Here is a 15270-nt window from a genome sequence, read left to right on the forward strand (position 1 = left end):
TCATGTAACCGAGTTATTCGATTCGGGCCGTATTTCACAAGAACTATTCTTTGCTGACTGGAAGCGTCAAAATGCAAAATAATAAGCATTTTTTTTATTGGCTGCCTCGTAGAAAATAGCAAAAAAAATGTTGGTATTTTGGTTTAGTCTTTGCATGTGAAATAAAATGAATGAAATATTTTGATAGATAATTTTTTCTGACCACCCTGCTGTCGCTGCATGGCGAATCAGTGCCCACTGACTTAAACAAGAAAACTTTGTTTTCATTTTTTGATTTCATGTTAATTTTAAATGTTTTTGAGCCTATCAAATGATAAAAGTATTTAAAATTTAGTTCAGTCGTCTCGGTAAATGCCGCAACTGCGCCATGACTGTACGCTAATCCTATTCCGTTTGTGATGCGCATTACCGGCCGTCGAGGAGTCAGCCCGGGTGAGCCAAACAAGATCCGTTTGACGTAGATAAAACGAATTAGTCTCATGTAACCGGTGCCGTAGATACGTTTGTGGGGAGCTGATGCGCATTAGCGTAGTGCGTATTTGGAACGGATCGCTCATGTAACCCCGGTATATAATGTGGAATGCGCATCGGCCGCCAAATGGTGTCCAACGGTGCCGCCATGTTGCGCAGACCAGAAAGCGGCCGCCGCCTGTGCTGGGGAATAGGGAATTCGGGACCTCGATTTACGTTTGCGGTCGCTGCATCCGTTACGCTCAAGCTATGTGGACACGGAACCCGGCATCTTACGCAGAATTGAGTGGAGAACAAGATGAAATCCTAAAAAATCATCAGCTATAAGGAACTAATACGTTAAACCCTTATAAGTCAATGGGGAAATATGAAAATTGTTATTTTGGCGCCGAGAATGATCTGAAACTATCTCAAGCATATAAAATCATGATTTCATGCACTCTTTGCAAGGTCCTATGCTTCATATTTGCATTGTTGCCCTTGCGTGACGTCATTCGTGACGTCACAAGGGTCACCATTTTTCTTCAATAACTCCCGATCAAATTGAGCTAGCGAGTCGGGAAAGCCACCAATGGACTCAGGAAGACCTGCCGAATCGAATGATATGCGACATGACCTCTTTCGACCAGCTTCGTGATCTGGGGGTGCTGACCTGACCTTGACCTGAGGTCAATACCCTAAGTTGACCTGACCCGAACAAAAAGTATATCACTCGATGCGCCTGAGCTAGCTGAACACGATGATATCAAAATCGCGGCGCTACGGCCATTTTTGGCGAAGTTATTTACCAAAAACCGAACCCGTGCCTTAGATCACTTGACCTGACCTCAGAGGTCACCGGTTGACCTGAGACCCTTACAGCGGGTTCCTACCAGTCACTCTGCATTATACTTTGCCGCATACGACCACTTTACCGCTTAATTCTAGTTTAATTAGCGGTGCATTAGCGAGGTGGGTTCAACCAACCCCTTCGGCCGGGGCAAATGTAGGTCAGGCGAGTGAATTTGAGGAATTCTGAAGATACGATCGTGTTCCCCACTCAATTCTGCGTAAGATGCCGGGTTCCGTATCTACGTAACTTGAACGTAACGGATACGGCGGCCGCAAACGTAAATCGAGGTCCCGAATTCCCTATTCCTCAACACAGGCGGCAGCCGGTTTCTGGTCTGCGCAATATGGCCGCCACCGTTAGACACTACGGCCAATAGGGTTGAAGCGGCATTGCTCCCCTGTGGCAAACACTCTAAACACGACACAGATAATCCCAACTCTTCAACAACAACAACAACAACGACACAGATAAGCGCTCTTCTCCGTGTTGTTTTCGTTTGATGCCTCTTTGAAGACTTGAAGTGTTTTTTTTTTTTACGAAACAAAACTTGCTCCTTTGCTGTTATATAAATAATTGCCCTTTGCTGTCAATTTCTGTGCCACACTGGTAGATTATTTGGAAACTCATTTTAAAGTTGTTAAGTTTTGAGGAAGGTGAGTGAAATTCCAACTTTACTCAACCTTGACCTGGCAGCTCAAACTAAAACATGAATTCTCAAAATCAAAATTGAAATTGGTGTTTTCACTATAGTCTGTTCCATATCAAGTTTGCAGTCAGAATTTCTTCGGCAGATCGCTCCTCCGCTCAAGAATTTGCGTCTTAAAATGTAAGAGCTATATTGATATATACAGAAATCATGCACTGCTTTCAACAGGGCACTTCGGCTGCAAGCTTGAAACGGAACAGAGTATAGTGCTTGTAACAACTTACTTTATCATACTCAATCTTATGGTAACAGCCAACAGGATTTTTTCTTTTGTCTGTAAGGCCTGTGGCCACGGGATGTAGGTACCCAATATATCTGGGCAATCTCCTGAATCCTGATACTAACTGCATTGCTCAGTCTGTGTCATGTCAATGTATCATATCATTATGGTAAACATGATTGACGACCAGTGTGCATCAAATCTTGCCATGAAGACATTCAGGGACACAGGGACAGTAAACAAGCAACCCAGACTGCAAAGCGTGGCATGTGGCGTGCGTTGTGCATGTTCGAGGTGCGCCCAGTTTGATAGGAATGCATGCCTGGCGAGTAGAAATGCATGCCTGTGTCTGTGATTTGTATGCCTGGCACACAACATTTAAAGCTCAAGCTTACATGCTCCGCACAAGCGCAATGAAATCACTATTGAGTATTGAGTATTGAGCATCTTAGCTAGGCTTAGGCTTAGCACACTGCATTGAAAGTGTCTCAGCGAGCGACATCATTTGGGGAAACTGTGGTCAAATCTTCCATTTTTAGAAGTCTTTCACTTTTGGAAGATTCTTCCATAAATGGGTATGCATTTTTCAAACATGGAAGGCTTCTAAAATTTGAAGACCCAACCTCAGTTTCCCCAACTGTGATTTTCATGTTTTGATGCAAGTTAAGGCCCTGCTAAATGTGTACCATTCATAATTTATTTTGCCCATTATAATTATTGATGTAAGGAAAAGTAGCAGTGCAGGTGTTGGTATTACATTATTTACAGGCATGCTATAACATTGTAAATAGTGATAAAATGGAGTGGTGTCCGTCAGGTCAGTGGTTATTTCCTGCTCCTGCCTGCTGAGTGCTGCTTGGCTTCTTGCAGCTTTTGGAAATGAAGCTATTAGCTAGGTCAAATTCCTGTCACTGTGACATCAGCACCCTAAAGGCTGCCCTGAAGGCTGAAAGAGACTTTTGAAAGTCACGAAATTGAATCCAAGAGCCTGTTCATGAGAATGAGAATTTGCATCCCCATTCCTGTCACCCCCTCTCTTTCCTTCCATCCACATTCCTGCCATATGATCATTTCATAAATGTTTCTCTGCACAAAATAAAAATATTCAAATATGACTGAGAATGACAATTGACAAGTGAAACCTTTATCTTAACCTTCTCCCCAGTTGGGGCGGGAGGGTGGGGAGAGGGGGCATATGTTACCACCCTGTCACGTTTTTTTTTGCGTGTCAATAAAAAACCGCGGCGCGTAGCGTCGCGCCGCTTGAAGTTTATAGGCCTTGGCTTGAAGTAGCTTGCTGTACATCAATTTTTGACAATGTGTGATTTTGTTTTACCCCAGGTCATGTCAGGTCAGGTCACCAGGTCAAGTTAACTGACTAAGCTTAAAAATGGCTTTAATCCTACATTTTACCACACTTTTTATAGATTTATGTCATTGATACATTTTTCCACTCTTTTAAGGCCTTATTTGACTGGCAATTTTCAACTTCTATCCCCATTTTCGAATAGGGATTTCCCCTCTTAAACCATAGCCAAAATACAATTTTGGGACACTGCCTTTGAGTCCTTGTCCACAGGAATTGTCACCCGACGGCCGACACCCTGTCCGGCATTTTTGCCGTGGGAATTTCGTCCCAGTCCCGTCTGAAAACCGCATAGGACGGATTTTCGCATCGTATCGACAGCTGTCGATTATGTCCCATTTTTAATATCGGATGAAAATATGTGTACTAAGTCAGCCTGAGTTACCTACATTGGAAATGCCTCGTCACATCGATTTCAAGAAGAGCATCTCTCGGCTGGTTTTCCAGAATTTCGCTCGCTTTTCTAATCTATAAATACCCAGGTGATATGATGCTTTACCTTGAGAAAGTTACCTCATGGCTCCGGTCTGCCGAGATGACGAGACCAAACATTTTTTTTTCTTCAGTTTGGATATAACTGCTGACACTTTATTTAGAAAGGGTTAGGCAACAGAGTCCGTCTTTAGCTGTCAGCTATAAAGCCTGCATAGGTACCAAGATGTGAAACATGTAGTTCGAAAGGTTTCTTGGTATCATATTGATTATTCATTTGTTGCCTGATGACCCTGCATTAGATATTTAAACTTTTAAAATTTCAAACTTTACTTGCATATCCTCGCATGTTTTTATAGCAATTTCTCAGTCTACAAAACATGCCTGTTGGATATAACCCACCATGACCCACCTCACCGTCGTGCCAAAGCATGTTGTGGCGCTGTTTTGCGTTGTCACGCGTTTGCTAATTTGGCTTTCGGCTCGGCTTCTAAATTCGGCTTGTTCTTGTCTCTGTGATTTTCTGGCTCCGTTTGATCTGTGATTTGTTTGTTTTCAGAGGTGATGTTCTGAGCTGCGTCCGTGCGAATCGGAGCTGCCACCATGTGGATGCCAACGCACGTCCAGCTGACCGTGCAGCGCGCCAGGGGACTGCTGGTCAAAGGGAAAAACGGTGAGAAATGCGCCCTCCTCCTTTCTCTTTCCCTTTCTCTCTTCTTTTTCCCTTGGTCTCCCTTTCGACCGTGAGTCTCGCACGTAGTGATGTGGCTTACTATCGTCAACGCTCTCGGTATCACCGTCCCGAACGGCGGCCGCTGCTGATCTGCCCCTTGCTGGGTTGAAGTGCTGCTGCTTTTCTGTGACCTCTGATATTGCGACTGATGTATCACTTTTATGTGAAGGGTGATCTATCCAGTGACTCTGTAACCGCCACAGAAAGCCGAGGCCGGTAGGGCTATCCGAATCTGCAGGTCTGGGGTTAAACGCAGGATGGCGTCCTTTTATCCGTGTTACTGGGATTTACTTTTAAAGGGACCCTCCCACCTTCACATTAGATTTGAGTTGAGATAGCCAAAATGGAGTCCCTGGCTCACAATTACCGGTTTCGGCACTCACAACATCGAGAAATGCCTTAAATCGGAAATATTGAATTTCAAAATTGCAGCATTTTGATTCAGAGGGGCTAATGCATAGGAATACCCCTCTGAATGTGTGACGTCATCGCAGATATCTAACGATTTTTAAATGTTTGACTAAAACGTTTTGTAGCACGCGGTGGTATATGCTGCTTTGCGCGCAACAAATGCCGCACTTTCAAATAAAGTCGCTAGGAACAGCGGAGATCCCAAAAAGTAAACAAAAGTAAAAGTCTAATATCTTGAAAACCGGTGAATATTTTTCGATGAAATTTGGTAGATATTCGTTTTTGCTCTTTCTAAACCGAGCGACATCACTTTCATGCCAATTCATTAACTTTTTTGAAGGTGGGAGGGTCCCTTTAATGAATGATGTCGTGGCAACATTCTCTGCATTCCTGATATATCTCCCTATGTTGGCGGCCGCTCCTGTCCTGCATGAAGTGAGACATCTATGGTAGGTATGTGCAAGAGCAGTTGGAGAGAATTAAGAGTTGCTACGTATGTGGCAGGTACTGACGCTTTGTTTCCGCTGAGACGTAACGTCCTACTGACAGTGGGAAAGCGTAACTTTGATACATTGGCACAGTTTGCACTGGCAAAGTGTAAGCAACCGCAATCTCGACGTCTGTCGAGCAAAGTCGCCCTACGATTCCCCGTCCGTATACGTTTGTGATGGGTTTCCTCGTGGACCGTCACTGGTCCCTAATAGACAAGCGGTTAAGCTGATCGGTACGGTTGTTATTGAGCCGGCAATCCCCTCGGTAGGACGGTTATTGAGCCGGTAGTCCGCTCAGTAATGCTGTCACTTGCCACTGAGATCGTGGTCGCTCGGTGCGCTGGTTATTTAAACAGTGGTCCGCTCGGTACGCTGGTTATCACAGTGGTGCGCTCGGTACGGTGGCTATTTAAGCAGTGGTCCGCTCGGGTATTGCTACGTTGGTCACGTTGGGTATTGAGACGGTGGTCCGCTCTGCACGCTGGATATTGAGACAGTGCAGTGGTCCGCTCGGTACGCTGGTTATTGAGACAGTACAATGATCCGCTCGGTATACGGCGGCTCATATTGAGCTGGTGCCCCACTCAGTACAGCTGCCAGTGAGCCGATGGTCCTCTGCGTATGACAATCAGTGATCTGCCAGGCACGCTATATGCCTATTGTGCGTTCGATTTGTCGTTTCTTCCGCTGCGCTGGAAGCCACCCGCTTATCAGGCCAGGCGTGTTTCAGACCAGCGAGGATGGTGGTCCTGCCTTCGGCGTGGCTGATCTGAACGCCGCCGGCATCACTGGTCGGGATCTCATAGGCTATGCCCGGCTCTTGTAACCCCAAACTGAGCATGTTGCTGATAATGTGTGTAGGCCCGCCGGAACATCCGATCACAATCTCATGACGTCATTTAGAGGTGGTTTTTGCAACGGTATTTCAGATTTTCTATGTCATTGCGCCCACAGGTGGCCAGCTGCAGATCCTTTCGTTCTGGCGATCAAGGGAGACTCGTTTTTCGTACGCCTTAGATCAAGTGGTGATCAGCGGTTTGTTTTTCTGTGGCACACAGGTCGCTGATTTTTAGCATTGAAACGGGGCGTAATCGATTTTTTCGCAACCCATTGTGGGCCGTGGCTCGCCCGGTCTCTGTCGTCTTGGCATTGGTCCTAATGACTCCCCCGGTGTAGCGTAAAGGACAAATTTCAGTGATTTGATTCCGAGATAGATGCGAAATTAAGCTAATTGTGAGATAGATGCGAAACTAAGCTAAGTGTTGCTTTGAATTTTTGATGTCGTCTTGGTCTTGTTCTATGTCCACAGTCCTTTGGTGTTGATGAAGAATTGGGAAAATTGTTAATTATTTGTGCCAAATCCGCGTATTCGCCTATGCTTAGCCCGCCCAAGTAGTATGGCATACCGCATAGGTAGTCCACGTAGCAGTCGAGTGACGGTCCTTTAAGTTTTTTTTTTTTCAACTGAGCTTTGACATGTGCTCAGGATTTCCTAAATGAGAAAATAAAGGTAGCTATAATGTATATAGGTACATTAGCTTACACATGCGCAACTTCGAAGGGCGAAGGGCGTTTTTTATGACTTGAGGTGTCCGACCTTTCGAAACACCGAGAAAATGGCGTAAGATTTTTCTCAGAATGACTCGAAATAATATAAGCATTCTAGTTATTTGCAATGCTTCCACTAGCCCCACCAGCCTAAGTTGTATTTGTACGATAATCGTAGTGAATTTGCCCTTTTTTTAAGTGATGGCCACGTCCGGATGTTTGCAAAGTACAGCTGACCCTTCCCTTTGGTCTGCCGCCAGTTGGTCATAAAAACGGAACAATTCACTTAGCATTCAAACATTTTTAAAGTTCTCAACTCTAGCAAGTCATAGTTATTGTGCATTACTCGGTCGCATTAGGCTAGCCTTACAATTGTTCGCTGTACCGTGAATAATACCAGGTCGGCGAATTAGAGTCAAGTTGCGCCGTGGCATTTCAGGATTTGTTTTATCGAAACTGCTGATCTTTTTCTTACTTAATTGGTAGTTTTCCCTCTTTTTAGCGATGTTTATCCCATTAGTGGCATGTTTTTGGTTCTTACTAAACTTTCTTGAGCTAGAAAGATAATTATGTATTTGCTGTCGGAATTTCAAGTACGCACCATCCGGAAGTAAGTTATTGGCGCAGCTGGTGGTGTCTGTTGTGTGACTACTCAGTACAGATGCCAGCTGGACGATACCGGCGTGCCTTTCTCGTTTACTAATCCAAGTTTTTGCCATTTCGCCTTCATTTCTGTGTAAAAGCTGTCCGCAACAAATTTAATGCTCTTCTCTATTCAATCAAGTTTGTTATAGAAGTATGTGGGTGGCCATGTTCAAATGCACACATGAAATCCGAAAAAGTTGAATTTCCGTCGCAAACCTGGACATGAATGACAGGATCAAGCATCATCAAAGAACTTGCCTTCAACCTGCAATCACGAACATCCAGAGAACCAGTCGCGGCTTCGGTCTGAAGTTCCACTTCTCTGCATTGATAATTTTAGCCGTTCTTCCCAAAAATAAAAGTCGTCCATTTCTTCAGGAACGGCGTCGCTGTCTCCAAAGAAACATCACCTTACTTGTTGCGCAACGTCTCAGCGGTCGCTAATTCCCGGCCCCATGGGCTTTGTCACTGCGGCGGTTCTCGGATGCTAGCTTACACGATAACGAATCAGCGCAATGAATGAAATTGCGGTGCCTGGGTGGTCTGCTTTGTCCGACTTGCCGCGACCAGGGAGGGGGGGGGGGGTAGGGCATTACTGTGCCTTCAGGAGTAATAGGGAGACACGTTACCACGCCTGTTGCTCCCAGAGGGAGACAGGTAATCCTGCTACTGTCAGAAGGGGTACGCTGCCCCACTTGCCGCAGTAACAGGGGGAGATGTCGTCTCCCCGCCGCAGTCAGAAGGGCAACACGTTACCCTGTCTTCCGCAGTAGATGGGTACACACTACTCGCTCACCACCGTGCTGCGGTTAGAGGGGTTCGCGCTATCCCCCCCCCCTGTCACAGTTGTGTGTCCGGCCGGGACCCGGGGATGATCCCCGATAGTGGAGTGAGATGCCGCGCCGCGCGCGCCCGGCACAGGGCTCAGCCGGATCGCGCCGCCGCCTCTCGATGCTATCTTCCGCCACCTGCGAATCCTGTCCCTGGGCGTCTGGTTGCCAGGGCTCGCGCGCAACGCGGCCCAACGCAATGACCTTTTCCACCGGGACGGACTCCCCAGAAGCGGCGGTGATATCATGTCTTCTCGTCCGCCCGCGCATGCTGTTTGGCTGCACCGAGGCGGTCTGGTGGCCCCCTGAGTGTGTGTCCGCGTGGTGCAGTCATCGCCTCGCCTTGATGCGAGCTCGGGAGCTGACGTAGTTAACCATCGGAGCGGCGTGCTGTCAGCGAGGCCAGTGTCTGTCGCATGGTGGTCCGAGCCGGAGCTGGCCGTGCGCCGATCGCGACACCCATCTGCCGCCGGGATCTGGCGCCGGAGCGTTTCCGGACGCGGTCACGGCCGCCCGGCGCCCCTATCGCCGCTGAGCGTGACGGTAGCCGTGTCCAGGCGCGCTCATTACACGGCAATGACATCAGACCGGCTGGGACTCAGTGCCGCCTCCATCAGACGGGCGGCTGGCGCTACCTCCATCAGACGGCCTGGCGCTCGGCACTGCCTTCGGCCGGCGCCTCCTGACCTGCGCTTGAACTTTCCCAGCGGCTGAGACGAATGGCCTCGTGTCCGAACTCCGAATAGCTAGCGACAAAACAGCTAGTGTCATTTGAGCTAGTACGTTTGAGCTAGTGCCTCAAAAGAGCTAGTGATGTAAAAGCTAATGTTAAAATAGCTAGTAACTTATAAGGGCTAGTCCCAAGGAGAGCTAGTGGTGCGAAGAACTTTGAAGATACCTATAACAATTACTTTGACGATACCTACATTGGGAGGCAGGGATGGAGGGGGCAGAGGAGAGCACCAAATTTCGGAAAAGACATGTGGAATGAATTCGCACCGAAGAGGGAATGCCGAGGAACAACAAGAAAATTGAAGGGTGGCACAGGGCAATGCAAGGAATGGTGGACTCGCCACACCCGTCACTTTGGTGTTTCTGGCCTCGATTCAAAAAGAAGAAGCGCTGCAAGCTGCCGAACCTTACAAATTCAAAGCAGGAAACGAAGTTCAAAAACAAGAGAAAAATTATGCCGATATAAATAAACGAATTAAGGTCCTCATTCGCCGTCTCACAGAAGACATCATAGACAGGCAGGAGCTTCTTCACGGAGTTGGATACAACATTTCGATGAACGTTTGAGAATAAAATCTGAGTCGTATGTTTCTGTCTTTTTTAATATTACGACCTTTTTAGTGACCGATCTGATCTGAACTGAACTTTGCTTATAAAATCCGGAAGAGGTATGGCGTGAGCCGATCTACTAGCCCTTTACAACACTTGTCATTTTGCTCCTAGCTGTTTTGTGGGACTAGTTACAATCGCACTAGCTGTTTTGTGGCACTAGCCCAAATGAGCTAGCTCAAACAACACTAGCTCTTTTGTGGCTAGCTCATTCGTATGGGAATCGAGACGAATGACGGGGTCCCGGGTCATGTTACGTGTAACATTTTCATCGATCTCAAGTACTGCTAAAGGTTATAGTTTATTTGTTTAACTACTATTTCTGGAAAACGACTGACTTGGCGAAGCTACATCCTATTTTGTTTAGGCATCAGTAAGGTCTAATCGTTGTCTAGTGTGTCAGTCCCACGCACAAGGGGGAAAAGCTCAAAAAATTGAGCGCTCAAAAAATTGAGCGGGCCCATTATGAAGGAATAGGCGAAACGATGGTAATTTAAAATGCCTTTAGCGTCACACTACGGCAAATATCGTACCCAAATAAGGTATCAATGGCAAGAGAGAGCAACAAGGTTTCTTCTCGAACACTCGCCGTGATAATTTATATCGGTGTTTTTGGAAAGAAAATGCCCTAAAGACGCTCAACTTTTTGAGCGCCACTTGTCGTTCGGGACCGCGATACTCAATAAATTGAGCGCCACGACAGACGACAGTCAGCTGGCGCTCAAAAAATTGAGTGCCGGCCAGCATCTACACTCAATTTTTTGAGCGTTCTCCGTGACAGGTGAAGCCGGTACTGGCTGCCATTTTTGATGTTATGTTCGTTGAAATACGTTAAACTGAGTTGAAACAGAAATGCAGGAAGTTGAATGCTACGTGGTACCTGAACTTCTCACAAACCCATGGCATCATGTCACATTTTCCGCTAGTAGTTTTATCGGTCGCCTTTCGGATTCGGCACACCTCAAATAATTATACAGGGCTTGAATAATCCGTATGAATACTGTATTGATATTCTATGACTGTACTGGGAGAAGGGAATACGTGAATACAGAAAGATATCCACCCACGCTTGAATATTGGAGAATTATAGCAGGAAAAACTGTATTGCCACGGTTACAACTTACAAGGCCATCGGCCGCAAACAAACAAAAATACTATATAATGTGGGTTAGATTCACAAACATCATCAAGTGTGGAACACAGAGACGAGCAAAACAACATCACATTATCGCATGCCAGCCCGACCACATTGGAACCGGGTGACCTGCGACCGGAACCTGCGTCTTGCCAGCATACATCACAAAAGCAGGAGGCAGTGTCGTACTGCTTTGATCCAAAATATGCCATATAACAAATGATATAAACGACCTAAGCTCGGACTAAGCTAATCATTATCAAATCCTTAACATGTAAAGGACGAATGGAAACATCGAGTCTCAGACCAGCAGTAGCAACCATCACAGTAGCAACATCACAAAGAACACGCGGCATTATCAGACAGCCGTTTTGTTATCGGGCTACAGGCGGCGACGGCGTGGTTGCAGACCAGCTGCGAGGTAGCGGCGTGCGGGCAAAAGGCGCGGGCACACCTCCATGTGGCCGTGCGGACAGTGCGCGGTCGGCGTCGCATAGTGGGCGGCATCGGGCTGTCCCGGGGCCGTCGAAGCCGCACAGGTTGTCGGCGCATGTGGGCGCGCGCGGTCACCACGGCCAGCTGCTCACCGCCAGCACAGACTGCGCAGCGTCGCCGCCCCGCCGGCCAGAACACGCAGACAACCCTTCTTGCAGTCGCACAACACGTCGCCAAACTCATTCACCTGCTCCACCATGTTGTTGATGTCACCGAGTCGTTCAAGTTGTGGCTCGTGCCGTCGAGCATGACCTGCCCGATCGGACACGGGTCAGCGGCTTCTGCTCCAGCGAAGTCTTCATCTTGGTGACGTCTTGCTGATCTCCACAAAGGCTGAGCAGATGACCTTACCCACAGGGACGGCCGACGTCCTCGCCAGCGACCGCTTGGTTGTGCAGACCTGCCAGAAAAAGAAAAGCTGTTTGGTGATCTCAAACGATTTTTTCTTTATGCAGTGGAACAAAATGGAAAATATGTCATACAACAGGAACTAAAAAAAGATGCAGCCTAGGTCGTCTAAGAAATGGGTACAACATTGATAAAATTCTTCATTGAATGAATTCTGCAATTGCTTTTGATAAAATGTGTGGTGATTATAAGGAGACCACTTTACTATAAAATTGCTCAGGATTCCTTATCTGGACCTGTCAAAAAATCCTGACTGCACACCAACAATTAGCATTAAATCCGAAACCTCTACCAGGTACCTAGGGATAATTAAATTCTGATTCAGGAAAATATTTCACATCATACAAATAAAAACCTTTACTATATAGAAATTGAAACTGAAAATGTGATGCCGATCCAGTGACCTAAAGGTCTCAAAGTATAATAATAAATTAATCTATTATAAATTTGGTGGTGACTGTCGACTGGCGTCTGGCGGCCTAGACCTTGAGGCTTGAAAGTGGCCTCCCTTTTCCGTTGACTCCGATCCTCCAGATGGAAATGATATAAAGGATCATTTTTATCATATTTCATATGAGCCAGTCAGCAAAGTGGCTATCCTGTTTCAGCATTCACACACACAATAGTTGACTGTCAGTCTCTCATGCTGTCAGTGTTGTGAAGTAACAAAGGAGTTGAGTTTTGTTGATTATAAATTGTAGGTAATGTTATGTAAAGGACTGGAAAATGAATGTGAAAACTATGGAAACATATTGGCAGAGTATTGTCACTTACTATCAGGACATATGGAAAGAGAATACATTCAAATTAATAAGAAATGCCAAATATCAAGGTACTCAATCACTGATAGGAGTGGACTATCATATGTTTTAATGTCAATTATATGAAAGTTAAGACTGAAACTACCTTTTACCTCATCATACCTAATGAAAAATTGTGTGAAGAAAACATTCACAGCCTCTTTGAAGCACTTAGACCACTACAAAACAAAAATTTTCACGTAAATATGTAGCGTCTCCTTCCTTCAAAACATCATATCGGATGGCGCCACTTTCGTCGACAGTTACTTATCTGCACGCAAATCGAGGAAAACGTGAATTGATTGACGTTTACGTGTTTCCAAATTTAAAATCACAGCATATTCAAACTTTTCAGTGTACCTTTTAACATCTAAATATAACTAAAACGATAAAAACTTACCTTCAACACGAGGACGACGACAACCACGCGACCGGAGACGTCGCGACGAAATAAACAAACGGCGCCGCCAAATGAAAAATATTCTCCGATATCAGTAATGTGAAATTGGGTCGCAATCATTTTGGGTAGTATGAAAAATGCTCTTTCCAACAGAACCCTAGTAAAAAACGTGAATGGACAAAAAATAACTTTTATTTCGACATAAATATTGGCCTGTTTTTAAGTCATCCTGGTATGCCGTAAGATTTCGACCTATAAATTGGTGTTCCCCCAATCATTGAAGCTTGAGCAGTGAAAAATATGAAAGCCTAATCTGTTTTGCATCATTAGTGATTCTCCTAGGGTGTTGCCATTTCTCCCTAGGTGTTGCGAGTTGCTTTTGCAAAACGTGTTCCTGAAACGGCTCAATTTTTTGAGCCCTCAGCATTACGCCTATGGGAGCCTCTGACGTCACACGCTCAATATTTTGAGCGCTCAATAATTTGAGCTTTTCCCCCTTGTGCGTGGGACTGGTGTAGAACGCACAGGCCTCATCAGCTGTCACTGTCATTGAGCGAGTGTAACGCGGCTGCAACTTTTATCCTGTGACAGTTGAATATGTAGATACCACAAATGATCCGGTAGTCAACACGCCGGTAAACCCCAGTTACTCGATAACTAACCTCAAGCAGAGCCCTGTTCAGTGTGCGTTCTTTTCGCCGCGCCGGGGGCGGCTGTACCGTGATAGGACGCCGCTCAGGGCCGTGCGGCTGCCGGGGCAGCACGGCACTGGATCCCCGCGACCCGGCGGAATGTCTGCCACGCGCCACCCGAGCGGCGGGGTCGGGTGACGGCGGCGCGACCTATCGCACGCCGGTCGACGGCCCAGCCCGGTGTGAGGTCCCAGTGCGGCACTCTGGCACTGGTAGTGGACCGCCCCAATTCCCGTATACGTGAAGGGTGGCTGCCGCCTCCCATTACTTCTTAAGTTCTTATCGTGGGTAGAGGAACGGAGGTCAAATTTCACGTATGTTTATAATGCACTGTCAACATTCGACACTGATAAAATAAATGTCATTGTCTTGTGTGGTTTAACTGGTCAACGGCCAAAATGGATTCATTATGCTAGTGTGTGTTTCTATGTACGGCTCTCGCGAGATTAAATGGTAGGTTTTGCATTTTTACATTTCCGGTTATATCTCAGAAACTAAACGATCTACGATAAAGCCATTTTACACGATCATGGCCGGCTTGTTACCCAACAAGTCGATCGCATCTTCAACACTTAAAAGCTTAAGACGACGAAGATATGGCCTGAAGTACACTAAATTTTCTAGGTGCAAACCCTACCGCTAAAACCGGGGAGACCTACTTCGCTGCCGCTGATTCCAAACCTGGAATCAGTTTTTCACCACCGCCATCAGTTTTTCATTCAGGGCATTGCATTACTGTGCTTCCCCATGCATTGCTCTTACCTTATGTTACTGTTAACCTCGCACTGTGTGAAAGGCACACCGCAGATGCGTTTTTCCAGCTGCTTCCACACGGAAATATCACAGCGATACATGATATGATCGGTCTCTTGTGGCAGATTGCTGCCAAATAAATAGCATCAAATATGATATTACGGTAACATGTGATGCATCAAAGCTAGGTACGCAGGTTGTGCTTCGTATGGACATATATGATAATCTGTATGTGCTGCCTGGCGAAAATAACAGCTCCAATATCTGAATATAATAGCCTTAGGAAGCAATGAAAAGGGTTAGCTGAATATGTATAAAATGGCGTCGTCACACAACCTATCTCAAATATCTACTCCGATGCAACTTTTTGGTACGATATTCATGTTTAGCACCAACAATAAACAGCCCTTCATAGCTGGCGTCAGTTCCAGTTTATGGTTTCCAATTATACTTCTCTTCACGGTCGTTCGAATGAGCCAGACCGGGGTTTCAGGTCCATCACCATTGTTCTGTGAAACACGGAAAAGCATTTCTTGCCAGGTTACTAACTATGTTTACAAT

General features: G+C 46.2%; 1 protein-coding gene across 10 annotated transcripts in view; it reads left to right on the top strand.

Moving 5' to 3' along the window:
- Positions 1-248: 248 nt before the first annotated feature.
- LOC122389150 (rab11 family-interacting protein 2-like) overlaps positions 249-15270 on the top strand; it is a 53975-nt gene continuing 38953 nt past the window's right edge. For 2 of the 10 annotated variants that reach the window (XR_006257920.1, XM_043380879.1), the window contains exons 1-2: positions 413-566; positions 4587-4700. Coding sequence is in view for 6 of the 10 variants with exons in the window: in XM_043380879.1 (XP_043236814.1) it covers positions 4631-4700 (70 nt within the window). In the remaining 4 variants the exon portion in view is untranslated. Of the gene's footprint in view, positions 567-1702; positions 1957-2012; positions 2130-2459; positions 2499-4586; positions 4701-15270 lie in introns of those variants that run through there. The other 8 variants (XR_006257918.1, XM_043380877.1, XM_043380881.1 and 5 more) reach the window with 7 other exon arrangements.

The sequence above is a fragment of the Amphibalanus amphitrite genome, unplaced genomic scaffold (assembly GCF_019059575.1).
Source record: "Amphibalanus amphitrite isolate SeventyFive unplaced genomic scaffold, NRLGWU_Aamphi_draft 000345F_arrow, whole genome shotgun sequence".
Lineage (NCBI taxonomy): Eukaryota > Metazoa > Arthropoda > Thecostraca > Balanomorpha > Balanidae > Amphibalanus > Amphibalanus amphitrite.